This window comes from Orycteropus afer, unplaced genomic scaffold, assembly GCF_000298275.1.
Source record: "Orycteropus afer afer isolate SDZICR_OR568_19922 unplaced genomic scaffold, OryAfe1.0 scaffold00471, whole genome shotgun sequence".
NCBI classification, from domain to species: Eukaryota; Metazoa; Chordata; class Mammalia; order Tubulidentata; family Orycteropodidae; genus Orycteropus; species Orycteropus afer.
Genome location: NW_006922058.1, coordinates 1,767,606 through 1,793,550, shown reverse-complemented (window position 1 = coordinate 1,793,550; position 25,945 = coordinate 1,767,606). Strand labels below are relative to the sequence as shown.

Genomic DNA, 25,945 nt, shown 5'->3' with positions numbered 1-25,945 from the left:
GGTGGGTGGTGCCGGACGGGCAGAGGGGGCGGGCGCGGGGCACTGGACCCAGCCGAGCGCAGCCCTTATGCTGCTGTACCTGGGGAACCCTCCGCGGTCGGGGTGCCGGCTGGTGGAGCGCAGGGTGGGTCTTGCGGTCCCAGGGTCCTGTCCGTGAACCAGGCTGGGCGGAACCGAAGCCCTTCGGTGTGTCCCGGGGCGCGGAGAGGGACCCCGGGTCGGGGTCACTCGGCCAGTGGGCGGCCGGGGGTCTCGCGGGCGACGGTCCTCAGGCCTCCGGAGCTAAGTAGCCCTCTCCAGAAGGAGGCGGAGCCGGGCTCCCGACTGGGCGGGGCGTCCCCCTCCCCCCCACCCCCCGGGGATGGAGCTCTGGGCTAGGACCCGACGCCCCCACAGCCTGCTCCTCAAGTGGTACAGGCAGACACCCCTTCCCGGGGGAGCTCGGCCCTTCCCGGAGTCTGGCCAGGGCGCGGAGATGCGAGGGGATGGAACTGGGCTCTGAGCCTGCCACTCCATTCCCTGCGGTTCTTAGGTGCCGTCCAGTGGGCTGGGGCGCACACCGACCCTATGTCTCCAGAAGGAAACACTGCCCGGTCCTGCGCCATCGTTAGGGTCCTTGCTATATAGTCCATTCCGTGAGAGGCAACTGTCAGACCCCTCCTCAGCTTGCATAGCGGCTGTATTCTGAAAATCCCCACCTTTCCTCCCGTTTCCAAAGTATCCAGCGCATTTTGTAAGACATTCAAGTAGAAGGTGAGCAACGTTGTTCACGGCCCTGCTGTGGCTTCCTGCGTGTGTGTGCGTGTGTGACACTCACAAACCATGTATAAATCCAGAGACCCCCGTCCTCTAGGCTGGGCCTCTCCCACAGGTGGACGTGCTGTTAGCTACTTCGTGGAGCCTCTGTGAGTAGGCAGTTGGACAGCCCCCATTCTTTTCTCCAGCAAGACCCCCACTGTCTGCACTACCAGTACTGTTGTCTGTGTGCAAAACAGGGGTCCATCTACAGAACCCCCTTCTGGGGGTCTGAGTGGAGGCTGAGCACACGTCTTCTGTAACCACAGTGTTCCCCACAAAGCCTGGGCCAACTCACCCCCCACCAACAGTGCACTTGGCATTGTGGGTTCTGTGCTTTGTCAACCTGCAAGGTGACCGTGACCTTGTCCCCCCTTAATAGATAGCTGAGTATCTCAGCCTCTCTCTGTCTCCTTCTGTACCCTCTTCGGTCTCAGTCTGTCCCTCTGATGACCTGGGTGGGCTCGGGGTGACCTGGTCACTGCTAGTTCCCCCCTGCTTTCCTCCCGCAGGGCACATCTGTAAACATTTGCCGGGTGAATGAGTCAACGAGGCTGGGACATGTGCACTGAAGAGCTCTCCTCACCTCCTGGGACGGTGGGCAGTCATGGACATGTCCCGGGTTTCTGTTTCCTTCTGGTCATCAGTGCAGCGGGGGGGGGGGGGGGGGGGGGGAAGGAATGAAAGAAAGATGGGCCTGGCAGTCAGAAAGAAGCATGTGGCAGGGGGACAGCTTCATGGAGGCTGAGGAGGGGGTCAGGGAGACACTGAGCTCAAGCCACTGCTGGCTGGGCAGCACAGGAAGGCAGATGGAGTGAGCCACCAGTGCGGGTGGGGAGCTGGGCATCCCAAAGAGGCTGAGTTTCCCATGGGACTTGCAGCCAGAAGGGTCTGGTTGCCCCTCAGCCTCATGGGGACACAGAGAGGGCAGTCCTGGGACACAGCCTGGGGGTGCCCAGAGATGGCAGGGCTCAGAGGTAAGGGGTGTGGTCAGCATCACCCCCAGAGAGTGTCCCGAGAGGCCAGAGCCTGGTCTGCCAGCACCAGTGGGACAGGTAAGGGAAGGGTGGGCAGGGGACATTGCAGGCCTAGCAATTCTGCTGCAGCCTCCCTTTCCCCATACCCCACACCTCCCCTCGGTCTACTGCTACGAGCTCTGACTGTCTACTGCACAGATGTGGCTGTATTCTTCTCCCCTCCCAGGAGAAATGGAGGCATTGGTGGCCCGGTGGTGGGATCCTTGCCTTCGATGCCAGAGACCCTGGGCCAGATCCTGGCCAGGGTGCCTCATGAGCAGCCGTCACCTGTCAGTGGAAGCTTGCATGTTGCCACAATGAACAGGTTTCAGCAGAGCTTCCAGACTTAAGACAGACAAGCAAGAAAGGCCTGATGACCTACTCCGAAGACCCGCCCTGTGGACCACAGCAGTCTGACTCAGGTCTGAGCACAGAGCGGAGCAGGACTGGGCAGCGTTCTGCTGCACTCTGCACGGGGCTGCCGTGAGTCGGGCCAACCTCACAGCCTCTGACAACAACAAGCAATGAAGACACGAATGTTCTCATCCTCTGATCTGGGACAGTGAAGGTAAGCCTGTGGTCATGCATCTCCTATGTTTTCCTTCAGATCCCAGGCAGACAGGCCAGCACTGCCTTGGTGTCTCACAGCTTGTGTCCTCATGCCCTTTGTGCCTGCTGACTGGACTAGAGATCCCTCTGGGTCCACAGTGTAGTGAGTTACTTTCATATGGCCCTTCTAGCCATGACCTTTATAACTCTCACAAAATGATTGGGTGGTACTATGCAAGTAAGTTGCTTGTTGCTCCACCAAGAGGATTGGACAGCCTGCTAATAATGCAAATAAGGTGCATGGGACACTTGTGGGTGTGGACTAAACAAATAAGATGTACAGAACCCTAACGAGAGAACTGGTCAGTCTTGCCATCCGTCAGGCTTAAAGGGAGCCAATCCCAGAAGCAGAGAGGGGACCTCACTACTGTCAAAAAGAAGAGCCAGGAGTGCAGCATGTCCTTGGGACCTGGGGTCCCTGCACTGAGAACCCCCTAAATCCAAGAGACAGGCAGAGAGCTGTAACATCAGAGACTCTGAGAAGTGACAGTGGCAGAACCAGCAGAGCAGCATGAGGTGAGGCAGTGGCTTCCTGGCCCATGGAGACAGGGAGCTACAGTGGGCATGCCCACCCACTCAGAGCTAAGCACCTTCAGGCAGGAGGCTTGCTGGTGGAGTGGGGTGCCTTCTGGCACTTGTCAGAGGAGTTAAAAGCTTTGTAACACTTGGCCAAGTGGGGCAAAGGCCAGGCCTAGGGCTGAGCGGCCAAGAGATACGCCTGCCTGTGGGCATGGCTAAGAAGGTATCCTGATCAAAGAACTGTCTCCTGAGCGCTCTGTGATCCTGAATTGTAACTTGTTACTTCCCTAATAAAACCCATAACCGTAAGTACGGTCTGTGAGTTCTGTGTGACCACTGCTATGAATTATCAAATCCAGCAGAGAAGGAAGGAGCTCTAGTAGCGGAGTGCCTAAGGCACTTGACTGCTAACCAGAAGGCTGGTGGTTCAAACCCACCAGCCACTCCTCGGAAGGAAGGTTGGAGAATCTACTTCTGTAGTGATTCTGCCTCGGAAATCCAAGAAGGGGTCGCTATGAGTCGGGTCTGACTTGATGGCACATAACAATAACAACAGCAGAGAAGGAGAGAATGCTGTTGGAGGGATGGTTGGTGTCAGAATTGGTAAAAAGGTTGGAAGGTCGAGGCACATCTGACCTCCACCTCCTCAGAAACAGCCTCGGCTTAATGATGACCTTGGCTCTGTGTCCTCCCCTTTGTGAAACCAAGTCTAATGGCCACACAGCATTTTCACAAGGTCCCACAGCCCCCTGCATGACAGCTGCTCTGGGTGTGAAAGAAGGCCTGCAGGCAGTGTCTGGCTTCATTCGTCTTCAGAGAGAGGAGTGAGGGGTTGGCCAGCCAGAGCCCACTTACCTCCGGAAGCTGGCAGAGGACCCTGGGTGAGCCGAGAGTGGGCCATAGGAGGGCTGATGACTGGAGTACTTTAAGAGAAGTTTGTGCATGGACAGTTGGCAGACAGGTTGAGGGAGGTCTTGCATGCTTATGTTTTCCAGTGGAAGAGACTGAGTTGGCCATGGGTGAAAGGGTCCCATGGAGAAGGAGCGACTGAGTTGGGGCAGGAGGCAAGGATGCTGAGCAGTATAGGGTAGGGTAGGAAGCAGGGGGAGGGAAGGGGAAGGCTGGGGAGGGTGAGACAGGTCCTGCAGTAACAGGGGCAGGGGTGAGGAGAGGAGGTGGTTGGACATGAAGTTTCTGTGAGGGAGGGGTCAAACTCAGGGTGTGAGGAGGGCCGGGCAATGGAGGACATCCATCTGAGGCTGGGGTCACAGTGGGCCACTCTGCCCTCTGTGATGGGTGCAGGCCTGGGGGAGATGATGGTCAGGGTTGTGCAGAGCTAGGATTTGCCAGATGGGGACAGAGGAGAACAGTCAGAGTGGTAGGGGGCTTAGGACACTGGCCAGGTGTTGGCCAGGGAGGGTGAGGTGAGTGGGCTGAAAGGAAAGGAGAGCTCAGAGGTCAGAGGAAGCCAAGGGGCTGACCAATGGGCCTGAGGAAGTGTCACTTCCTGCCAGAGGAGAGGCGGCACTGGGAAAGCATGGTCTCCTGCGAAGGACAGGAAGCTTGGGGGCAGGAGGGGGTGCTCAAGGGCTGACATGACAATGCCAGGATAGAGACTCACAGGACTGTGGTCTGGAAGGGACCTCAAGAGAGGAGAGTGGGTCCCTTTAGGCCAAGGACACATGGGGTAGCAGTCCCCAAGGGACTCACTGAAGGGTGTGAGGGTGGGGAGAAGAGGGTGTGGGGTCCATACAATCCCTGGGAGGAGAGCCACCCCTGGGCCCAGGCAATTGTGCCCAAGACCTGCCCTGGGGATGCTGGGTCTACTTGCAGTCTCAATGGTATGGAAATGAGGCAGTGAGAACCTCGGGTGCAGGTGACAGAAAGCAACCCTATGCCAACCAGGAGGAAAAGGTTGTGGCTGGGTGACCTTGGGGCAGAGAGAGGAGCCTGGGGGTTCTCCCCATCAGCTCTCTCGGCTGGCTCCTTCCAGGGGACGGAGGCCTAGGTGCCAGCCGGGTCCCTTCATTCCTCCAACTCACTCTCCTCCTGGAGCCACGCTGCTTTCAAAGCATACCTAGCCCTGTCTCTCCACTGCTCTCCCAGTGTCCTGCCCCTGGCTCCCATTCAGGTGTTGGCCTTTGCTCACCCCTGGGCTACTATGAGGACGTTTTGGCCCAGCCCTGCTCTGGGAGAAGGGGCCCAGGCTGGGCATTCTTTTGGATGTACTTAAACCAAAAACCAAACTCACTGCCATCGAGTCGATGCCGACTCATAGCGACCCCCTTTGGTTTTCCGAGGTGGTAAATCTTGACAGAAGTAGATTGCCCAGTTTTCCTTCCGTGGAGTGGCTGGTGGGTTTGAACCACCATCCTTCTGGTTAGTAGTCATATGCATAGGCCCCGTGTCCTTGGACGTACTTACTGGGTGGTAAAGCATCTCCCACCTACTACGCGCACGCACAATGCAGGTCTCTCAGGCTCACGGCAGGCCCTCCTCTTTTAAAGGACATTTGTCACACATCTCCCCTGATTCACAAGGGGGCTCTGAGGTGGGGCCGGGCCCTTCGCCCTTCTCAGACTGGGAACCCCCGAAGGGCGGAACTTGGGTACTCTCCTCTCCCTTGTTCCCAGGCTGGAAGCCTCCGAGGCAACGCCCCGGGTCCCCTGTCTGTCCCCCACTTTGGAAGCCAGGTGGGCAGGGCCAGGGTCCTCCAGCCTCTGCCAGATCCCCAGTGTGGGAAGAGAGAGCCTGTAAGCCACCAAGGGCGGAGCCTGTGTGTGGGCCCGACTGCGAGACCGGCGCTGACCCTGCCCCGCGGCCCACCCGGCCAGCAGCTGACCCGGCCGAGCCGCCGTCCCTGTCACCCACTCGCGGGGCGGAGCACCGCTCTCGGGCACAGTCCCCGCGCCGGCTGGACCAGTGGGGGCGCGCCGCTTCCGGTCACGCCCACAAAGAGGGCGGAGCGCTGGTGCGCAGGCGCACCGCGCTCCCGGGCGGGCCGGCTGGCTGGGAAGATGGCGGCGGGAGTCCTGGCCGCCGCCGCCGGTGAGGCGGAGCGGATCCGGGGTGTCCGGGGTGCTCCGGCCAGGGCTGGGGCCGGGCCATGAGCGCGCTGCCCTCGCATACCCGAGCCGCGGAGCCCGCCCGCGTCCCTCGCAATGGCCCGGCTCGCGGACTACTTCGTGCTGGTGGCGTTCGGGCCGCACCCGCGCGGTGAGTGCCGGCCGCGGGCTGCGGCTGTCGGCGGCGCGGGGGCGTCACGGGGCGCTCCGGGCCCTTGCGCGCCGGGGTCGAGGAGGGGGGCGCTCCTCCGGGATGGGCGCGGGGCGACGTGACAGGACGGCACGGCGTCGGCCGGGGGGGTGGGAGGGCCCCGGCTGGGTCAGCCCCTGAGTCCCAGTCGGGTGGGCCGGACTCTCCGCCTTGGCGGGCTGCCGGGCGGCTCTGCCTCCAGGAGCGCGGGTCACTCGCCTGCAAGCCCCTCTTCTGACCCCTAGGGCTTCGGATCTGCGGCGTCGAAGCCTCAAGTGCAGGATGTCTTAGTTTTTCCAGGTCCGCTCCCAGGGGGCTGGGTGGGCTGTAGGAGAGGGTGGGTTCGGGGGCTCTTTCCTGTGGGCGCTGGCGCTGGAGCTGGAGTACTTTGGAAGGAGTCGGCAGGAGGAGAGAGGAGCATATCTGGCAGACGGCCTGGGCGCCCAGCCCCGGGTGGGGGTCTGGCAGGTGACTGGGGCTGGTGCCCGGGAGGTCCGGGCTCAGCGCCGGTGTCTGAGGGCCCTTCAGTCCAGGGGGTGGGAGATACCAAGAGCCAGCCGCGACATCAGCAGCAACCACCGAGACGTGGCATTGGCGTCGAGCGTGCCAGGCCCGGCACACGGCTCTCCGAGCATGATCCCAGCGCTTCCCTGATGCTGCGGCTGCCGGGAGGGGCAGAATCTTTGCCCGGGCTCAGCTCACACGGGGGGCTGGGATCCGCCCCGGCTGGTGGACTCACCCCTCGGCTCTGCCCCTGCACCCAATGTCTACCTGCTGAAACACACCATCTTGGGAGTGCACTCCCAGAGTCCTGCTCGGGGGGCCCCCATCACTCTCCTGCTCTGTGCACTTTCCCCCACAATGTTCTCGGAATGTCTGTCCCCGGAGTGTAAGTTCCCACAGGGGGGGACCCCTGCCCAGCACACACAGGGGGCTTGCCCTTGGCCCCAGAGGAGCACTGTTGGTGCCCAGCCCAGGTGGGGCACAGTGAGGAGGCTCTGCTGCCTGGGCCAGAGGGTCCAGGGGAGGCCAAGGGGTGCAGCCAGTGGGGGAGGGAGGGGGGCTTGGCCTAGGTGCCAGGGCAGCAGGGGTGGGTGTGCTCATAGCAGGCGATGCTGAGGGGGCCCAGTGGAGATGCTTGGTGTGGAGGGTTAAGGAAGGACAGGCAGTTCGTGATATTGCACTTGGAGCACCCCTGCATGTGAGGTCCCAGAGTAGGACAGTAGCGGGCTGGAGCCAGCAGGTGGGAAGGAATGATCTCCAAACAGTCCACAGCAATGGGGGCTGCAGAGCCCCTTCCCAGCACGCTCCAGGGTTGCAGTTGATGTCTTGCTACCCGGCACCCAGCCTCCTGGCATCCCTGGGAGGGATGGGCTGAAGGCAGGGACAGGTGGCTGGGTCCAGAAGGCACTAGAAGCAAAGGAGCATAGGTGGTCCGTGCTTTGCCACGTGTCTGCTCTCTGAACTTCAGTTTCCCTGTCTGGAGATGAGATGGGCTCTTGAGCTGCATGCCAAAGAGAGAAAACAGGAGAGTCATGGCACCAGGAGACCCTGCAGACACGGTGCTATGTCATGGCTTGATGTGCAGTGCCTCCTGTGGTGGGCAGTCAGCAGTACAAGGACACAGGTGTCCCTTGGTCTTGGGGGCTTGCCACTGGCCTGAATCTGGAGGTCCTGTCCTGTTGGAATTCCACCTGAGTGCATCTCGGCTGCCTGGGTTGAGTCTGGGAGGCATGTGAGGGTCTCTGTGTGCAGGTCACTGCCAGCTGGAGCTGTCTTGTTGAGCCAGGGCAGGTAGCGGCCCCACTTCTCTGTGATGCAGGGCTGGAGGTGCCCTTCCCAAGGCCTCCTGCTCCCTGCTGAGTGGGGTGCGGGCCAGTCCTGCACTTGGCAGATAATGGTCCAGCTCCTCTGGGCCATGGGCCCGGGAACACAGTGGAATCTTCCTGCCTAGGTTGTCTTCATGCACGTATTCAGTGTGCAGTATGTCCCTGAGGATGTCTCAGGAGATCCCCGCTTTGGCTGGGGAGGGAGGCTGAGGGACCCTCTTGGTGCTGACGGGCACCACCTCCCCACCCATCCATTCCGTGCTTTCTGCGATGAGCTGGGCCACATTCCTGGGCCTGTCTCCTGTCCCCACCCATGTGCCCGCCTGCCCGCCCCTGGAGCAGGTTAGGGCTGTTTGGGAAGTCATAGCTGGGTCCCTGCCCCCACCCACATTGCCCAGAGGGTGTGCAGCCTCGGGTCAGAGCTGCTCCGGTCTGCCTCTGGGACTGAGGGATCTTGAGGGGGTGGGGGAGGGTGACTGGGGTGACTACAGCCCCTCTGCACGTGCTGCGGTGGCCTGGGGTGGGGTGCGCCTGCGTGGTGAAGTCTGGGAGGAGCAAAGTGGGGGAAGCCGTTCTTCCGCTCTCCTCTTCCTACAGTTGGACTTGGGGGGGGCGGGGAGGGCCTGCTACAGGGATGTAGGGGATGCCGAGGAGGGTTTGGGAGCATAGAGGGGGCTGCAGGTCTCTCTTTGTACATGAGGGCAGTCTCCTGCAGGGAAGGGGTAGAGGAGGCTGTGAGTCTCCCCTCACCTCGCAGCACCCACTGATCGGCTCGGCCCTCCTAGGCATCAGAGCGCTGGGATGAGCTCTGCCCACAGCCTGATGCCACATTGTGGCCTGTGCCGCCCCAGCCCTTGTTTAGGCCTGAGGTCCACACAATGGCTGCAGAGTCCCCAGCATCACCCTTGGCTCCAGGTGGAGGAGAGGGGGGCCTTTGTCTGGGTGTCAGGGGCCTTGGTGCCCCTTTCAGGTCCCACAGAGAGTCCCTGTGACACATGGCTATACTGGCCAGATTGGTCTTGTCCCTGGGAACGCTGAGGTGCTGGTGGGACTGCAAGTGTTGGGAGAAGACCAGGAGTTAGTTGAGGTGCTCATGGTTGGAGCTGGTTGGGCCCAGCCTCCACCAGGCCTCTTGTAGAGAGGCTGCCTGGTTCTGTTTTGCTCTAGGTACAGTTCTGTCAGGGTCTTGGAACTTGTTCTGGTCTGGTCCTGGGTCCCCAGGTCTTGCTTCATGTCCAGGTCCTGCTCTAGGTCCAGGTCTTTTTCTAGTCCTGGGTCCTGGTTCAGGATCCTGGTTCAGGTTCTGCTCTGGGCCCAGGTCGTACTCTGGGTCCAGATTCTGTTCTGGGTCCTGGTCTTGGTTCCTAGTTCTGGGTCCTGTTCTGGTCCTGGCTCCTGCTCCCTGGGCCTGTGCTTGGCTGTGAGCAGTCCTGCACTTTCTCCTGGGGGTCTGTGTCTGTGGGGTGGGGGCTGAGGGTCGCTGCTGTGCACCTTCAGCAAACGTAGCCAGGGCTCTGTGCTGGGTGGTTGTTGGGGGAGGAGAAGCAGGCCCCTGCTTGTTCTTGGGCTCACAGCCCGGAGGGCCTCCAGGTGCCCAAGTCATCTCAGTGGAGGGGGTCCTGGCAGGTTCCAGAAAGCTCCCGGGGGAAGGGGCCAGTCAAGGGTTGTTAGGCACATGAGGTGCCCTGTGGAGAGATGTCCCCACCGCCCCCAGCTCGATGGCCACTTGGCTGCTCAAGGAGAGCCCATGTGGAACCCAGGAGCTTGGGGGTTGTTCTCCGTGGGGGGTGGGGTGCTGGTGCTGCTGCAGCTCTGTGCCCACTTCCCGTGGGGGAGAAGTTGCTGAGAGCTGTCGGCCTTGGGAGGAAGGCCAAGGGCCCTCCCCATAACCCCTCTTCCTTCCTTGGCCTGCCTGCCTGCAGGCTCTGGGTGGGGTCGTGGGTGCCCTTTAGGGTGGGGCCCAGATGGTGGTCTGGGGCCCTACATGAGGAGGAGGCCTTTGGGGCCTGCACCCAGGGCAGGCAGGGGGTGTGTGCATGTGCGCGCCAGCTTGGGGCTAAGTCTCGGGGGTGACGTGTGTGTGTGTGTGTGTGTGTGTGTGTGTAGGTGGTGGTGCCAGCAGACACCTGTTCCCCTCTTGCTCCTCCATCCTGCTCAGGCAGAGCTGACTGCTGTGTCTATGGTGGTGGTGTGGGAGGGCAGGCCGGAAGCTGAGGTCTGTGAGTCACAGCCCGTGGCCCCTCACCTCCTACCTCCAGCCCAGCAACCTGCTTTGGGGCAGCCCTGGTCCTGTGTGCCTGTTTCCCAAGGACACAGTGTCTCTCCCAGTGCCAGCCATTCCCTTTGCCCTTAGGAAAGCCTAGGGGATGAGGCTGAGGGCTGCGGGGTCTGCTCATGGTGCTGGGGTCCAGGCCTGTCATGCCTGTGCTCATTCAGTACGGGCTGGAGGTGGGTGCTGCATCCCCAGCCCTTCGGAGGCTGTGCATGGGGGCTCGCCAGGATTCAGGCTGCGAGTCCTTCTCCAGAGAATCCCCTCTGCTGGTTGGAGCTGGAGTAAGGACACCATGTCCACCCTCTTTGGCCATTTGTCCTGGCTCCATAGAGGGTCAGCAGGACAGATCTCTAGCCACCCCTGTATGTAGATGCTCCTGGAGTAGTCCCCTGCCCAAGGTGGCGGGGCAGCCCCAAAGGGACTGGGGCCATGGGTTCCAGCAGTAGAGGGCTCTTGGAAAGCCATCAGAGTTAGTGGACAGGGGTAAATGATGGGGCTTGGTCTGGGTGGCCAGGTAGGGTCTCCTCAAAATGCCTCCTGGCCACCCAGCTTCCTGTGAGCTGCTGCCACTGTGGACACAAGTGTTTGGCTTTGGCTCTTAGGCAACTGCTGGGTACCCTTTCAGGAGGTGATCTGAGACTGGGTCCTGTCCTTCCTGCCCCCCTTAGTCCTAGTCTTCCAGGGTCTATCAAGGGGCTCTAAGGGCAGCATGGTGACCGTGTGGAGAGTGGGCTTGTGTGGCCTCTCCCTGGCACAGTGGGCTGAGGCATGGACAGTCTGCTTGTGACTAGTGTTGAGCTTGGGTACGGCGGGGGCTGTGTGTGTTCTGAGTGTATGAACAAGATGTGTTTGCTCCCTGCCACCTGTCCCATGTGGTTGCAGGCCATAGTGCCAGGGGCTGTTGGGTGGCTCGCCTGGAGCCAGAATGCCTAGAATGGGCAGGTAGGTGGGCTGTCCTGCAGCAGCTCCAGGTGGGTCTGGCTAGACTGAGCATAGGATGTGGTGTTGGGCTGGGCTAGAAGGTGTTCTGGAGGCCTGGCCTGGCATGTTCCCAGCCTAGGCTCTCTGGGGTACATGCCTGCAGCAGGGCCTCTAATTTGCCCCTGGGCTGCCCAGTGGCTTTGTCACCCAGGACTACTTTCAGGGAAATGATGGATCAGAGAGCTGAGGCTGGCCTGGGATCAGATGAGGGCCCAGGTGTGTTGGGGCATCTGCCTGGGGTCACAAGGCAGCCTTCTCAGACTCTGCAGCCTCTCTTGACAGAGTGAGGCTGTGGGAGGGTTAGGGTACCCTGATCCCTGCTTTGTCTCCAGGGAGCGGGGAAGGCCAGGGCCAGATCCTGCAACGCTTTCCAGACAGGGATTGGGAGGACAACCCATTTCCCCAGGGCATTGAGCTGGTGAGTGGGGGGTGGTGGCGGGGTGCTCCTGGGGGCGGGGGACGGGGAAGTGGTGCTCCCCGGGGTGGGGAGCAGGTAGGGATATGTAGTATGGGCAGGCAGGCGCTGATATTAGAGAGACAGGGTGCCCCTACCCCTCGCTGGGCTAGGCCTGGCCTGGTGGGGGAGGCGGAGGTGACATGAAGGTGAGGCATGGCCTGGCTGGCGAGGTGCCTGGTGCCCTCCCTGTCGTGCACAGCACCCCGTGTCCATGGTGGGCATCAGCCCTGAGAGTGAGGTGTTGCCCAAGCCGAGGTGGAACCCAGGCGTCCTGGCTCCCGTTCAGCCCTGGTGGTGCATACGTGGGGCAGAGGGCTGACCAGGGCCCTCCCCGCAGTTCTGCCAGCCCAGCGGATGGCAGCTGTGTGCCACGCGCAACCCCCCGACCTTCTTTGTTGCCGTCCTCACTGACATCAACTCCGAGAGGCATTACTGTGCCTGCCTGACTTTCTGGGAGCCCGTGGAGCAGGTCAGACTGGCCACTGTGCCACCCCTTCTGCCAGCCCCCCTCCTGGCTGAGTGGGTTGTGGGGGTCCTGTCTGCCAGATCCGAGCCAACAGGGCTTCTGCGCTTAGGATACCTTGTGTACTGAGGATGCTGCAGGGAGTGAGGAGATGGCAGAGGAGGAGGGGGGTCCCGTGCGACTGTCGCCCACAGCCTCTGGCCAGCTGTTTGCTCCAAAGACCCTGGTGCTGGTGTCCAGGCTGGACCATGCGGAGGTGTTCAGGGTGAGATGGCAGCTGAGTGGGGTGGGGTGGGGTGTCCTGTGGCTGTGCTTCTAACCCCCCACCTGTGGTCCTTGCAGAACAGCCTGGGGCTTATCTACACGGTGCACGTGGAGGGCCTGAGCGTGTCCCTGGAGAGCGTCATTGGCAACTTGCTGACCTGCACCATCCCCCTCACCGGGGGCTCGCAGGTGCGTCCCCTCCTGGCATAGTCCGCGCCCTCAGTCATGGGCACGGGCCCTTCCTAGGCCCAGAATCCGGCCTCCCTGGGCCTGGTGCCCCTTGGCTCTGTCCTTCCGCTCCTGGGTGTGTGTCTGTTTGGCCTGTGCTCTGGACGTGAGTGTCCGTCTGTCCTGTCTGCCTCTCTCGTGGCTGGCTGTGTGTCTAACTGTGTCTCTCTGTCTGTCTGTCCTGTGCAGCCGGACTCTGTTGAGGAAGGAGCGGTAGGGATTGTTTTGTTGTTCCACCCCCCCCCATGGCCCCAGGCCCCAGCTGCCCACCTCAGGGTCTGCCAGGCCCCGGCTGTGAAGCCTGAGGCTCACATGGTCTGGTCGGGGCTTCTGGGCCCTGACCCTCTTCTCTTCTGCAGAGAACCATCTCTCTGGGTGCAGGTGACCGGCAGGTCATCCAGACCCCCCTCACTGACTCGCTGCCTGTCAGCTGCTGTAGCGTGGCCCTGCTCTTCCGCCAGCTTGGTGAGCCTTGACCCCGTAGCCCTTGCTCCTCTCAGTGGGCACTGGCCCGGTCCACGCTGGGGGCGCCTCCCTGTGCAGGCGGGAGCCCAGGGCACCTCTTCCAGCCCATCCTTCTCTTCAGGCATCACCAATGTGCTGTCCTTGTTCTGTGCTGCACTCACTGAGCACAAGATCCTCTTCCTGTCCCGGAGCTACCAGCGGCTTGCAGACGCCTGCCGGGGCCTTCTGGCACTTCTCTTCCCTCTCCGATACAGGTTCCAGGCCTGCCCAACACTCCTCCCCACTCCGCCCCCAACCGCCCCCTCCACTCCTCCTAGTGGCACTCCTCCCCACCCGCCCCAGCCCTCTGCCCTGATTCCCCCAGTCACCCAGCCCTGTGCCTCCTCTTTTATCCACCTCCTACTGCCCTGGCCCACCCTGCCCTGGATTCCCTCCTGCCTCTACCCTCAGCCCTCCACTGCCCCAGATCCACTGCACTGCTGCCCATGCCCCCTGCCCTGTCCTAGTCTCTCATTTGCTGGCACCGGCCCCTGCCCCACCCTGAGGTGGCTCAAGCGCTGAGTCCTGCCTGTTGCAGCTTCACCTACGTGCCCATCCTGCCGGCACAGCTCCTGGAGGTGCTCAGCACACCCACACCCTTCATCATCGGTGTGAACTCGGCCTTCCAGGCGGAGACCCAGGAGCTGGTGAGGACCCCACTGTGTGGCGGCAGAGACTGCCGTGTCCCTGCTGGGAGAAGTGTGAATCAGGGCCTCACTGACCTCCCCCCCCGCTGCCTTCCTGCTGACGGCCCCCATGACGACCGCTACTGACAACCCCACTGATGGCCCTCCTGACGGCCCTGCCATCGGGCACTGTGGCACCCTCATCTCCCAATCCTGCCCACAGCTAGATGTCATCATTGCTGATCTCGATGGGGGAACAGTGACTGTCCCTGAGTGTGTGCACGTCCCACCACTGCCAGAGCCATTGCAGAGTCAGACACACAGTATTCTGAGCATGGTGAGGACGGGCATGCAGGCGTGGGGGTCCCTGGGGGCCCAGCACGGGTGGGCGGTGGTCCCCTGAGCCCTGCTCCCCTGCTTCCCCAGGTCCTGGATCCAGAGCTGGAGCTGGCTGACCTTGCCTTCCCCCCACCCGTGACACCCCTTTCCTCTCTGAAGATGCAGGTGGGCGTGCTGTTCTTGGGCGGGCCCTAGACTCCGGGCTCTGCTCAGTGCCCCACCCCTTCCAGCCTGCTCACCTGTAGCAGGGCCATTGGGGGGTGGGCAGGACCAGAGCACAGGGGCCTTGATGCCACATGGATGGGTGGTCTGGGCTTGACACTGGGCCATGGGGAACCTTGGGGGGCAGAGGGTCCTGGGCAGGGGCCCTCACCAGCATCCCCCCAGGACAAGGAGCTGCGGGCGGTCTTCCTTCGGCTCTTCGCCCAGCTTCTGCAGGGTTACCGCTGGTGCCTGCACATTGTTCGTATCCACCCCGAGCCCGTCATCCGCTTCCACAAGGTGGGCGCCCAGCCTGGTGCCTGGTGGGGTGGCAGGAGGTGACTCCTGGTTTCTGGACCCTGAGAGCTGAGCTCCTTGTATGCCCCCAGGCAGCCTTCCTGGGCCAGCGGGGGCTGGTGGAGGATGACTTCCTGATGAAGGTGCTGGAGGGCATGGCCTTTGCTGGCTTTGTGTCAGAGCGGGGTGTCCCCTACCGTGCCACGGACCTATTTGATGAGGTGCGCCCCTAACCCTGACCCCTCAACTGGAGGGGAGCCCCCATCCTGGGCAACTACCTGACCCTACCTCCCTTACTGAAGGGGAGCCTCCGCCCTGCCCCGGCCAGCCTGACCAACCTTGCCCCTCTAACTAGAGGAGAGACCCTGCTCCTGTAACTGGAGGGGAGCCCCTCTGCCTGACTGACCCCACCCCCCTAACTGGAGGGCAGCCTCCCCATCCCTGCCAGCCTGACTGACCCCACCCCTCCTCAGCTGGTGGCCCACGAGGTGGCACGAATGCGGGCAGACGAGAGCCACCCCCAGCGAGTACTGCGACACATAAAGGAGCTGGCAGAACAGCTGTATAAGAACGTAAGGGCGGGGCTGGGGCTGAGGGGCAGGGCCCAGGGGCAGGGCGCTGGGCCCACTTCCTCCCTGCTGTCCTCCAGGAGAACCCGTACCCCGCGGTGACCATGCACAAGGTACAGAGGCCTGCGGAGGCCAGTCATCTCCGACGAGCGCCACGGCCCTTCCCCCGGCTGGATGAGGGCACCGTGCAGTGGATTGTGGACCAGGCCAGTGCCAGGATGCAGGGTGCCCCACCAGCTGTGCGGGTGGAGAGGAGGAGCAACGTGCCCTCAGGGCCCCTCATGAGTGAGTGGGGTCAGGTCTGCGCCCCTGGGCTGCCAGCATGGCTGTGGGGTGCTGCTTCTCAGTACCTTGCTTCCACAGCTGCCATCCTAGAGCGGAACAGCGGGCCCCACACCAACAGTGCCCGCCGGCTGGAGGTGGTCCGCAACTGCATCTCCTGCGTGTTTGAGGGGAAGATGCTGGAGGCGAAGAAGGTAGGCATGGCATGGGTTGGGGGGCGGTCACACGGGCACATAGATGCCCGCCTTGGCTGGCCCTGTCAATCTTATGGGGCAGGCTCAGGAAGTGGGTCTGACCTGGAGGGAGGCCAGTAGGGTGGCCAGCTGGGAAATGGTGGGTGATCAGGCCCTGAGCTCTGTGGTGTCAGGATTCTGTGTCTTTCCTAGGTAAAGCTATGACTCCACCCTGTGTCTGGGGTCTTATTTTCTTTTGTGGATAGTGGGGTGGACGTACTGCTCTGTGTCATGTGCTGTTCCCCAGACACTTGACTGCGGGGGCATGGAGTGTGGGGAGGGATGCATGGGAGGGGAGCACCTGGGCGGTGAGCACAGGACACGCAGGGCTCTGCCGTGGGTCTCTGGGTGCTGTGTAGATTAGCGTGTTGTGAGCGATGCTGCTGTGGGCATCTCGGGGGGGTCTTGTCCTTGCAGATTGCATGTAGTGGTTCCTGCCGTGGACTTGCTGGGTTTGCTGCAAGCCTCAGTGTTTGTGGTTGGGGGCTGGGTCCAGGCTGCCTGACCTGCCCAGTGTTTGGTCTCTGTGCCCCCTGGTGCTCGCTGTCCCAGCCAGTTTCAGGCTTACAACTCCACATGCCCTGGCCCCATGGACCCCTGTGACCTGGTCATGTCCGCAGCTGCTGCCAGCTGTGCTGAGGGCTCTGAAGGGCCGTGCTGCGCGCCGCTGCCTCACACAGGAGCTGCATCTGCATGTGGAGCAGAACCGGGCTGTCCTTGACCACCAGCAGTTTGACTTTGTCGTCCGTATGATGAACTGCTGCCTGCAGGTGAGCTGTTGTCAGAGGCTCTGGAGGGGTGGAAGTCTGGGGGTGGCAGGGGATTCTTCCGCCAGGGACAGTGACAGGAGGAGGCCTGGGTTTGTGGGAAGTGGTGATGTGGGAGAGTGTTGCTGGAGGTGGCTCTGGACCCTTTTGTTCTCAAGGCAACTGTAGCAACAGATGCAGGTAGGTCAGTCTGTGGGTACTGGTGACTGGGGGCCTGTGTGGTAGGGCTCACACTAGGGCCTGCCTCTGCCTAGGACTGTACCTCCATGGATGAGCATGGGGTCGCGGCCGCCCTGCTGCCTCTAGTCACCGCCTTCTGTCGGGTGAGTGTTAGTGGCCTTCCCTGCCCCACTGTGTCCCTGCCTAGCTGGCCACAACCCACTGACCCCCATCCTGGCCCCACAGAAGCTGAGCCCGGGAGTGACACAGTTTGCGTACAGCTGTGTGCAGGAGCACGTGGTGTGGAGCACGCCGCAGTTTTGGGAGGCCATGTTTTACGGGGATGTGCAGACCCACATCCGGGCTCTCTACCTGGAGCCTGCGGAGGACCGTGCCCTGTCCCAGGTGGGCGGGGTGGGGCCGGTGGGGTGGCGCTGCCGCAACTCACAACGGGCACAGTGCAGCGGCTCATGGCAGGTGCTGTGTGTAGGAGGTGGGGGAGGCACCTGCACGGGAGGACGAGCCCTCAGCCCTGGATGTAGCCTCGGAGCAGCGGCGTCTGTGGCCCACGCTGAGTCGGGAAAAGCAGCAGGAGCTGGTGCAGAAGGAGGAGAGCACTGTGTTCAGCCAGGCCATCCACTATGCCAACCGCATGAGCTACCTGCTTCTGCCCCTGGACAGCAGTAAGAGCCGACTGCTGCGGGAGCGTGCGGGCCTGGGCGACCTGGAGAGTGCCAGCAACAGCCTGCTCACCAACAGGTGGGCCCCGTCTCCACTCAGTCCACAGGTTCAGCCTGGGGGGGGTCTCAGAGGCCACAAACAGCCTGCTCGATCAACAGGTGGGCCTGCGCCCCCACCTGGCCCAGGGGTCCAGCCTGGGGGTCTCAGTGGCAGGGAGTCGAGCCTGGGAGTGTCATTGTAGGGCGGATGTCTGAGGGTTCTGGTCTCATGGAGGGGTTCTAGCCTCTAGGGGTATAGGATCTTGGCCTGGAATGGGGGTCCCTGGCATGGGTGGGTCTCAGTGTGTGTGGGGTCTCTGCCTCTGGGGGGTGATAGGCTCCTGGCCTGGGGGTGTGGGTCCGGGCCTCTGTTCACACACTCTTCCGGCTAGCGTGGCGGGCAGCATGGCGGGCAGCTACGACACAGAAAGCGGCTTTGAGGATGCTGAGACCTCAGATGTGGCTGGGGCTGTGGTCCGCTTCATCAACCGCTTTGTGGACAAGGTCTGCACGGAGAGTGGGGTTACCAGCGACCACCTCAAGGGGCTGCATGTCATGGTGCCAGGTATGGGGGGTCTGGGATGTGACTCCCTCCCAACAGGGCAGGTGTGGGTGGCCCCAGGCATGAGACTTGCTCTCCCCCAGACATTGTTCAGATGCACATCGAGACTCTGGAGGCTGTGCACCGAGAGAGCAAGAGGCTGCCGCCCATCCAGAAGGTGGGGGCCGTAGACGCAGGGGCTGGGCCGTGGGCACGAGGGTCCAGGCAGGGCGTGCTAGGGGAATCTGGTTGGTGGGCAACTGTAGGGCTGCGCTGGGAGCACTGGGAGTCCAGGTTGCAGGTGTGGGGGATCTAGGCTGTGACTGCTGGGGATCTGGCCTGAGAGTGCTGGGGGGGGTGTCCAGGCCAAGAGTGCTGGGGGTCAGAGTCTCAGGTGTTGGGGTCCTGCCACGTCCTGAGTCCACCCTCTGCCCTGCAGCCCAAGCTGTTGCGGCCACGCCTGCTGCCTGGTGAAGAATGTGTACTGGAGGGGCTCCGTGTCTATCTGCTGCCTGATGGGCGTGAAGCTGGTGCGGGGGGCAGTGTGGGGGGCCCTGCGTTGCTACCAGCTGAAGGTGCTGTCTTCCTCACCACATATCGGGTCATCTTCACGGGGATGCCCACCGACCCCCTGGGTGAGTCTCCACCCCTGCTCCCCAGGGCTGCAGGGCCTGCACGGGATTTGGGCCCCCTCCCCGAGCCCCCCAGCCCCCCTGATTGCCAGTTGTTCTAAGTGGGGGAGCAGGTGGTGGCACGTTCGTTCCCGGTGGCTGCGCTCACCAAGGAGAAGCGGATCAGTGTCCAGAGCCACGTGGACCAGTTCCTACAGGACGGGTTGCAGCTTCGCTCCTGCACATTCCAGGTGGGGACCATTGGGGGAGGGGGAGGGGCCTGAGGGTGTAGGAGGCCTATGAGGGCTTGGGGTGTCAGTGTCCAGAGCCACGTGGACCAGTTCTTAAAAGACGGGCTGCGGCTGCACTCGTGTACATTCTAGGTGGGGGCTGTTGGGGAGGGGGAAGGGGAGGGGCTTAAGGGTACAGGGGGAGCATGGGGGCTTGGGGTCTGCAGGGGGACCACAGGAGTGTGTAAGGGGATTGCTGCAGGGAGGGGGAAAGGTTTCCTAGTCAGCTCCCTCCATATCTGTGTGAAGTCTTGTTGGAGTCAGGTTCCCCGTGATTGGCATGGGTTTCTGCCTTGAAGGTGAACCCTCTGTTCACTGTGCTGCCAGCCACCTGGTACTTGTTGCATGGTGGGCTGGTGTGAGCCATACATCCATCCCTCCTATGGGTGGTCAGTGCACTCAAGGTCTGATTGGATGATGGGAAAGGTGTGGACCTCAGCCCCCCACCTGCCCAGGACCTCTAGGGGGCCCTAGCCCAGTTCTCTGAGACTCCAGAGTGGCCACTGTCCCCTTGGGGCACACACACACCCCTTTCCCATTCTGTGCCCCCCAGTCGGGGTCCGGGGGCCTCCTCACAGCTCCCCTGCTTGTCACCTCGTCTGGCATAGCTGCTGAAGATGGCGTTCGATGAGGAGGTGGGGTCTGACAGCGCTGAAGTCTTTCGCAAGCAGCTGCACAAGCTACGCTATCCCCCGGACATCAGGGGCACCTTTGCCTTCACCGGGGGCTCTGCCCATGCACCTGGCCGGCCGACCCGGGCCACCAAGGACAAGGGCCCTTCCCTCAGGTATGAGGGCCAGGGCCAGGGCCAGGCCGCACAGGCCCAGGAGTACCTGTTACACGCCGGCTGCCCTCAGGACTTGGTGCACAAGCATGTGTCTGTCTAGCCCACTGTGCTGGTGTGGTTCTCAACAGAACCCTGTCTCGGAACCTGGTGAAGAATGCCAAGAAGACTATGGGGAGGCAGTACGTCACCAGGAAGAAGTATAACCCTCCCAGCTGGGAGCACCGGGGCCAGCCCCCACCTGAGGACCAGGAGGATGAGATCTCAGGTGAGGCGAGGGGTAGGGGCCAGGTTGGCCCTGTGTGCTGATCCTGTTGGAGAACCGGATGGTCTCTGGTTACCGATGCTGTGTGGGCTGGGCACTCCCTGTGTGCTTTTCCCATGGGGGGCCAGGTTGTTCCTGGGTGCTAACTCCATAGGGCAACCAGGTGGTCCCTGGGTGCTGACCCCACATGGGCTGGGTGAGACGTGGAGACTGATCCCGCGTTGGGGGACCAAGTGGTCCCTGGTGCTGAGCCCATATTGGCTGGGTGGTACCTGTTGCTGACACTGTGGAGGCCAGGTAGTCCTGGGTGCTGACCCCATGGTGGGACCAGGTGGTCCTGGGTGTTGACCTCGCATAGGCTGGGTGATTCCCTATGCCAGTCTCACGTGGGCCGGGTGGTCTTGGGTACCAGCCAACCCCGTTGGGGGACCAGGTGGTGCCGGTGCTGTCCACACATGGTCTGGGTGGTTTGGGATGCTAACCCTGTTGGGGGATCAGGATCCCAGGTGCTGACCCCATGTATGTTCTTCCCAGTGTCAGATGAGCCGGAGCCCAGCACCCTGACCCCCACGTCTGCCCTGAAGCCGTCGGACCGCATGACCATGAGCAGCCTGGCGGAGCGGGCATGCTGCCGTGACTACCAGCGTCTGGGCCTAGGCACGCTCAGCAGCAGCCTGAGCCGGGCCAAGTCCGAGCCCTTCCGCGTCTCCCCCGTCAACCGCATGTATGCCATCTGCCGCAGGTGAGCCGCCGTGCAGGCGGGCCGTGGGGGTAGGTCCCCCGATGCCTCCAGCCTGGGAGGCGGGACATGCCTCCTGATGTGCCTCGTCCTCCCAGCTACCCGGGGCTCCTGATCGTGCCCCAGAGCGTGCAGGACAACGCCCTGCAGCGTGTGTCTCGCTGCTACCGTCAGAACCGCTTCCCTGTCGTGTGCTGGCGCAGCGGGCGTTCCCGGGCCGTGCTGCTGCGCTCTGGAGGCCTGCACGGCAAGGGTGTCGTTGGGCTCTTCAAGGCCCAGAACACACCATCGCCAGGTGTGCCCCCACTGCCATTTCTCCCCTCCCTCTCTCTCTCCTGCTCCTCCCCCTTCTGCTCCTTTCCCCTTCCCTCTTCCTCCTTGGTCTCCCCTCCCCTTCCTCCCCTGATGGACACCTACCCAGCACTCTTCCTGTGCAGGCCAGTCTCAGGCGGATTCAAGCAGCTTGGAGCAGGAGAAGTACCTCCAGGCCGTGGTCAGCTGCATGCCCCCCCGCTATGCTGATGCATCAGGACGCAACACGCTCAGCGGCTTTTCCTCTGCCCACCTGGGCGGCCATGGTGAGGGCTCCTTGGGGTGGGGCAGGGCAGGAGGGGCGGCAGTGGCTTTGGCCAGGACACTAGGGAGAGGGGCAGGAAGCCCGCCTGTGTCGGGTAAGTGCGCTGAATGCTACCTGGCCCCAATCCCCTCACTCAGCCAAGCTTCTGGGCAGGCCACTGTGTGCTGGATGACATCTCAGCTCACTCCGTCCTAGGCACATGGTGCAGCCTGTAGCAGCTGTCTCAGTCACTCCCTCAGTCCCCCTCAGCCCTGCCCCTGCCCATCTGTGCCCTGTCCCCTCCCCGGCAGCCTGGGGTCACCTAAGGCGGATGAGCTGTGGCTTTCCCGCTGTTCCCTCCGCCTCCCTCACCTTCAGGTTACTCTTGGCCCTCCTCACACTGGCCCTTGACTGGAAGGCCCTTGACCGTCTCACCCTCCAGTCCCGGTCACACAGACCTTCCCAGGAATCTTGGCCCTTAGTGCGTTTTGTAGATTATGCAGACCACAGCCAGGAGGCAGCAGCTTCCTGGGGGCACATGCAGAGCCTCCCCGTTGCCTGCCTTCTGCTACTGCCCCTGGGCCAGCAAGGGTCCCCTCAACTCTCCCCTACCTACCTGGCTCGGCCCTGGCTGCAACGTGGCTCCTTGTGTAGGTGTCTCTGTGCCCTGAGGGTCCTGCCCTGGGCCTCTGTCCATGCAGCAGTGCTGAAGCCAGTCCTGTGCAGGGCAGGCCAGGCCCCAGGCATGGCACTGGCACTTTGCAGACACCCAGAGTGGTGTTTTTGGGCACCTGCTGGGTTGGGCAGCACAGCGTGTGGGTGTGGGGTCAGGTCCACAGAGTGACTGCTGGGATTCTGTAGGGAAGGGGAGGGCAGTGCAGGGGACGACTCTGCCTGTGGCCCTGTTCTCCTCCTCCCCTCACCCCCTCCTCCGTCATGCTCACTGAAGGCAGGCTCTTCTCCAAGTCCACCCTGTCTTCCTCCTCCCCCTAGGTCCCACCACCCTGTTCCCTGTCCCTTGTGTCTCCCTCTTAAGTCTCCTCTTGAGCCTGACCACAGGCAGAGGCCCTCCAGGTCTGGGGTATGGACTGACTCTCCTGCCATGCCCAGCACGTAGACCTTGAGTTAGTCTCCCAGATACAGGGATCCTCTGAGCCAGGGCCTCATGCCCACGTGGCCCTTGGTGCTTGTGTTTGGACACATTGTGTCCCCACTCTGGGTGGCCCACCCCAGCAAGCTGCTGCCTCATCTGTGGCACATGGTGACATCCCCATCTCAGAAGAGCTTCTGAGGAAGGAGTGGTTCACACATAGCCTGTTGTCTTGGTACAGAGCCTTCTGTAATGCTGGTCACTTTAAGTCATTCCCAGTGAGGTGCCTGACCGCATGGTAGAGGTGATGTCAGGTCACCGCCAGTGAGGTGCACTGACCACGTGGTGGAGGTCAGCTCAAGTCACCGCCTGTGCGATGCCTGACCCCATGATAGAGATCAGCTAAGGTCACCACCTGTGAGGTGTCCCGCCATGGGGTAGAGGTCAGCTCAGGTCACTGCCAGTGAATCTGGCCCCATGGTGGGGGTCACCTCAGGTCACTGCCCTGACTCTGTGGTGGAGGTCAGCTCAGGTCATTCCCAGTGACGTACTCTCACCTCCATGATATAGGTTGCCTGAGGTCACTTTTCAGGTACCCCGTGGGGGGATCACCATTGCCTCAAGGTCACTTCTGATGAGGTACCCTCCGGCCTGTAGCAGGGGTCCCCTCAGGGATGCTTCCTTGTGCTGCGCCTTGAGCCCTGCGGTAGAGGTCAGTAGACGTCCCTGGGGGCTCCATGACCTTTGTAGACCCCTTGACCTGCCTCAGAGGCTGTCTCCTCTTGAGGTGCCCCAGTCATTTAACTGGCTGTCTCCAGGCCCAGTTGCATCACCTGAGTTCCCAGCATGGTTAGTGAATGGGTATCAGGATTTAAGTCTAGGGCCCATTCCATTACAAATGTCCTCGTCCACGAGGGGACAACAGTGCTTGCCACTGTGTCGTTAGTGTTGGGTGGCCTCGTGCTTGGCTTGTGGTAACAGGCAGTGGGCAATGGGATACCCCCATCCCACTCTGCTCTTGATTGGCCTCAAACCTCCGTGGAGGTGAGTGAGCCAGGACCCTCTGAGCGGGCAGAGCACCTGTGCCCATGGCCAAGCCTTTCTTGGACCTTGTGGGCTTCTAGAGGCTGTGGGCTTCTGCTGGGCGCCTTCCAGGCAAGGCTGAGCACGACCTATACCAGGGGAGAGGAGGCCGGGGGTGGAGAAGGGAGGAGAGGCTAGAGTGAGTGTGGTTGAGCTGCAGGATACTGGCTCAGGAGATAGGCCCGCCCTCCTCACCTGCTAGCACAATGCCTCTTCTCACTCCTGCCTACCACTTTGGCAGGGTGGTGTGTGGTGGGAGCCAGCCCTGTGCCCCTTAGCCTGCAAGGCCCTTTAGCTGGGCTCCTAGGTGGGCTGAGCATTCTCTCTGCTTGCCCCCAGCGCCCAGTCCCCGAGCCAGGGTGACCACACTGTCCAACCCCATGGCAGCCTCGGTCTTCAGATGGACCGCGCCCCGAGGTACCGTACCGGGCCACGCAGCCCAGGCCTGTTACAGGCACTAACCGCTCCTCGCGGCGTGGCACCTCGTCCTCACGCCGGCACTAACTGCCCCCTGGTGACTGGCCGGTGTCACCATTCCCCCCCCGGCGGCCTGACCTGCCCACTCCCACTGGCACTAACAGTCTCACGGCCCCAAACTAATGCAGCAGTGACCTCATGTCAGTCTCTGCACCTTTTCTCCCCACCTACCCACCCTGGGCGCTCAGCCAGCCTCGGGGAAGTGTGCTCACACCCTGCCTGCGCTTACCCGTGTCTGGTCCCACAGGGAAATGGAGCAGCATCCGGGCCAGCGGGCGCAGTGGTGGCAGTGGAGGGGTCGGCACGGACGTGGGCTCCCGGTTAGCAGGGAGAGATGCGCTGGGCCCTCCCCAGCCCAATGGGGCACCCCCTGACCCGGGCTTCCTACGGCCCCAGCGTGCTGCCCTTTATATCATCGGGGACAAAGCACAACTGAAGGTGATAGGCGGGATGGGGCAGGTGTGAGAGGAGGGCCCTGGGTGCCGGATGGGGATGGGCCTGGAAGGGAGGGCTGTGGGGCTCGGGAGCGAGGGGGGCGTGCGGCAGGTGTGGGCAGAGTGCGGGTGACGGGTCCTACCTCGTCCCCTGGTCTCCCCCAGGGCGCGCGGCAGGTGTGGGCAGAGTGCGGGTGACGGGTCCTACCTCGTCCCCTGGTCTCCCCCAGGGCGCGCGGCAGGTGTGGGCAGATGTGGGTGGCGGGTCCTATCGTCCCCTGGTCTCCCCCAGGGCGTGCGGCAGGTGTGGGCAGAGTGTGGGTGGCGGGTCCTATGGTCCCCTGGTCTCCCCCAGGGCGTGCGGCAGGACCCTCTGCAGCAGTGGGAGCTGGTGCCCGTCGAGGTCTTTGAGGCAAGGCAGGTGAAGGCTAGCTTCAAGAAGCTGCTCAAGGCCTGTGTCCCGGGCTGTGTCGCTGCCGAGCCGGGCCCGGCCTCCTATCTGCGCTCGCTGGAGGACTCAGAGTGGCTGAGCCAGGTCTCCTGTGGCCCTTGGAGTGCAGGGGGAGGCAGGAGGGAGGAGGGACAGCAAGGGTCCCAGGTGGGTGGGAGAGTGAGGGTCTTGGTCTGCTTCTTTGACGACTTGGGCCGCAGAATGGGAGGAGCGGCACTGCCCTGACGACCTGTCTGCTTGTGGTGGGGTTGGCTGTGTGGGTCTGTGGAGCTGCAAGGCATAGGCTCGTGGACCTGGGCTGGCATCAGCTTTGGGCCATCAGGCCTCTGCCCTTGTGCATGCTTTGGGGGTGGGACAGGGTGTTAGAGTGCTTGCTGGAGGGTGGCCCTCAGGACAGAGGCTGGCTCAGCTGGTCCTTTGTGGGCCCAGAGCAGCCATACCCGGTGCGCTGTCAACCCTGGTAGGCGAAGTGCGTGGTGCCTGGCTATGGGAGGGTCAGAAGGCTCCCGGGAACTGTACTGTTGGACCATGCAGGCTGGGCTGTTCACAGGCAGGCGGGGCAGCCAGCAGGGACCCGAGCACGGTGCTGCCTGCTCGAGGGGCTATGGGGGCTTCTGGGCAGGGATGCCCTGGGCTGGGGCTGAGGAATCCTCTTAGGCGCTGAGATGGTGGTCAGGGTGGGGCCCTCTCGGGGCCAGGGTGATCACGGTGCTGTCTCGCAGATCCATAAGCTGCTGCGGGTGTCAGTGCTGGTGGTGGAGCTGCTAGACTCGGGCTCCTCGGTCCTGGTGAGCCTGGAAGACGGCTGGGACATCACCACCCAGGTGAGTGTGGGCTGGGCTCCGTGGGGAGTTGAGGGGATTTGGGGCACCAGGACCACCGTTCTCATGGGCAGGGCCGGCAGGTGGTGTCACTGGTACAGCTGCTCTCGGACCCCTTCTACCGCACCCTGGAGGGCTTCCGGCTGCTGGTTGAGAAGGAGTGGTTGTCCTTTGGCCATCGCTTCAGCCACCGCGGGGCTCACACCCTGGCTGGGCAGAGCAGCGGCTTCACGCCTATCTTCCTTCAGTTCCTGGACTGTGTCCACCAGGTGAAGAGGCTGCGGGGTGGCTGCGGGGTGGCCGTGGGGGCCGCCCCCCCCAGCCTCTCACTGTGGGCTGGTGCTGCGGCAGGTTCACCTGCAGTTCCCCATGGAGTTTGAGTTCAGCCAGTTCTACCTCAAGTTCCTCGGCTACCACCA

General features: G+C 62.5%; 1 protein-coding gene across 1 annotated transcript in view; it reads left to right on the top strand.

Moving 5' to 3' along the window:
- The first annotated feature begins 6,100 nt into the window (after positions 1 to 6,100).
- Positions 6,101 to 25,945, top strand: part of SBF1 (SET binding factor 1) — a 34,174-nt gene continuing 14,329 nt past the window's right edge. The window contains exons 1-34 of the mRNA XM_042782798.1: positions 6,101 to 6,155; positions 11,609 to 11,694; positions 12,071 to 12,202; positions 12,309 to 12,461; positions 12,539 to 12,649; positions 13,048 to 13,153; positions 13,275 to 13,407; positions 13,731 to 13,839; positions 14,042 to 14,155; positions 14,245 to 14,322; positions 14,545 to 14,658; positions 14,748 to 14,876; positions 15,129 to 15,227; positions 15,305 to 15,509; positions 15,588 to 15,700; positions 16,360 to 16,509; positions 16,761 to 16,829; positions 16,912 to 17,070; positions 17,156 to 17,424; positions 17,777 to 17,949; positions 18,030 to 18,103; positions 18,365 to 18,560; positions 18,660 to 18,787; positions 19,435 to 19,613; positions 19,742 to 19,878; positions 20,410 to 20,617; positions 20,713 to 20,909; positions 21,052 to 21,192; positions 23,683 to 23,760; positions 24,068 to 24,258; positions 24,610 to 24,789; positions 25,428 to 25,529; positions 25,610 to 25,795; positions 25,878 to 25,943. Of these exons, the coding sequence (XP_042638732.1) occupies positions 6,101 to 6,155; positions 11,609 to 11,694; positions 12,071 to 12,202; positions 12,309 to 12,461; positions 12,539 to 12,649; positions 13,048 to 13,153; positions 13,275 to 13,407; positions 13,731 to 13,839; positions 14,042 to 14,155; positions 14,245 to 14,322; positions 14,545 to 14,658; positions 14,748 to 14,876; positions 15,129 to 15,227; positions 15,305 to 15,509; positions 15,588 to 15,700; positions 16,360 to 16,509; positions 16,761 to 16,829; positions 16,912 to 17,070; positions 17,156 to 17,424; positions 17,777 to 17,949; positions 18,030 to 18,103; positions 18,365 to 18,560; positions 18,660 to 18,787; positions 19,435 to 19,613; positions 19,742 to 19,878; positions 20,410 to 20,617; positions 20,713 to 20,909; positions 21,052 to 21,192; positions 23,683 to 23,760; positions 24,068 to 24,258; positions 24,610 to 24,789; positions 25,428 to 25,529; positions 25,610 to 25,795; positions 25,878 to 25,943 (4,620 nt within the window). The remainder of the gene's footprint in view (positions 6,156 to 11,608; positions 11,695 to 12,070; positions 12,203 to 12,308; positions 12,462 to 12,538; positions 12,650 to 13,047; positions 13,154 to 13,274; positions 13,408 to 13,730; positions 13,840 to 14,041; positions 14,156 to 14,244; positions 14,323 to 14,544; positions 14,659 to 14,747; positions 14,877 to 15,128; positions 15,228 to 15,304; positions 15,510 to 15,587; positions 15,701 to 16,359; positions 16,510 to 16,760; positions 16,830 to 16,911; positions 17,071 to 17,155; positions 17,425 to 17,776; positions 17,950 to 18,029; positions 18,104 to 18,364; positions 18,561 to 18,659; positions 18,788 to 19,434; positions 19,614 to 19,741; positions 19,879 to 20,409; positions 20,618 to 20,712; positions 20,910 to 21,051; positions 21,193 to 23,682; positions 23,761 to 24,067; positions 24,259 to 24,609; positions 24,790 to 25,427; positions 25,530 to 25,609; positions 25,796 to 25,877; positions 25,944 to 25,945) is intronic.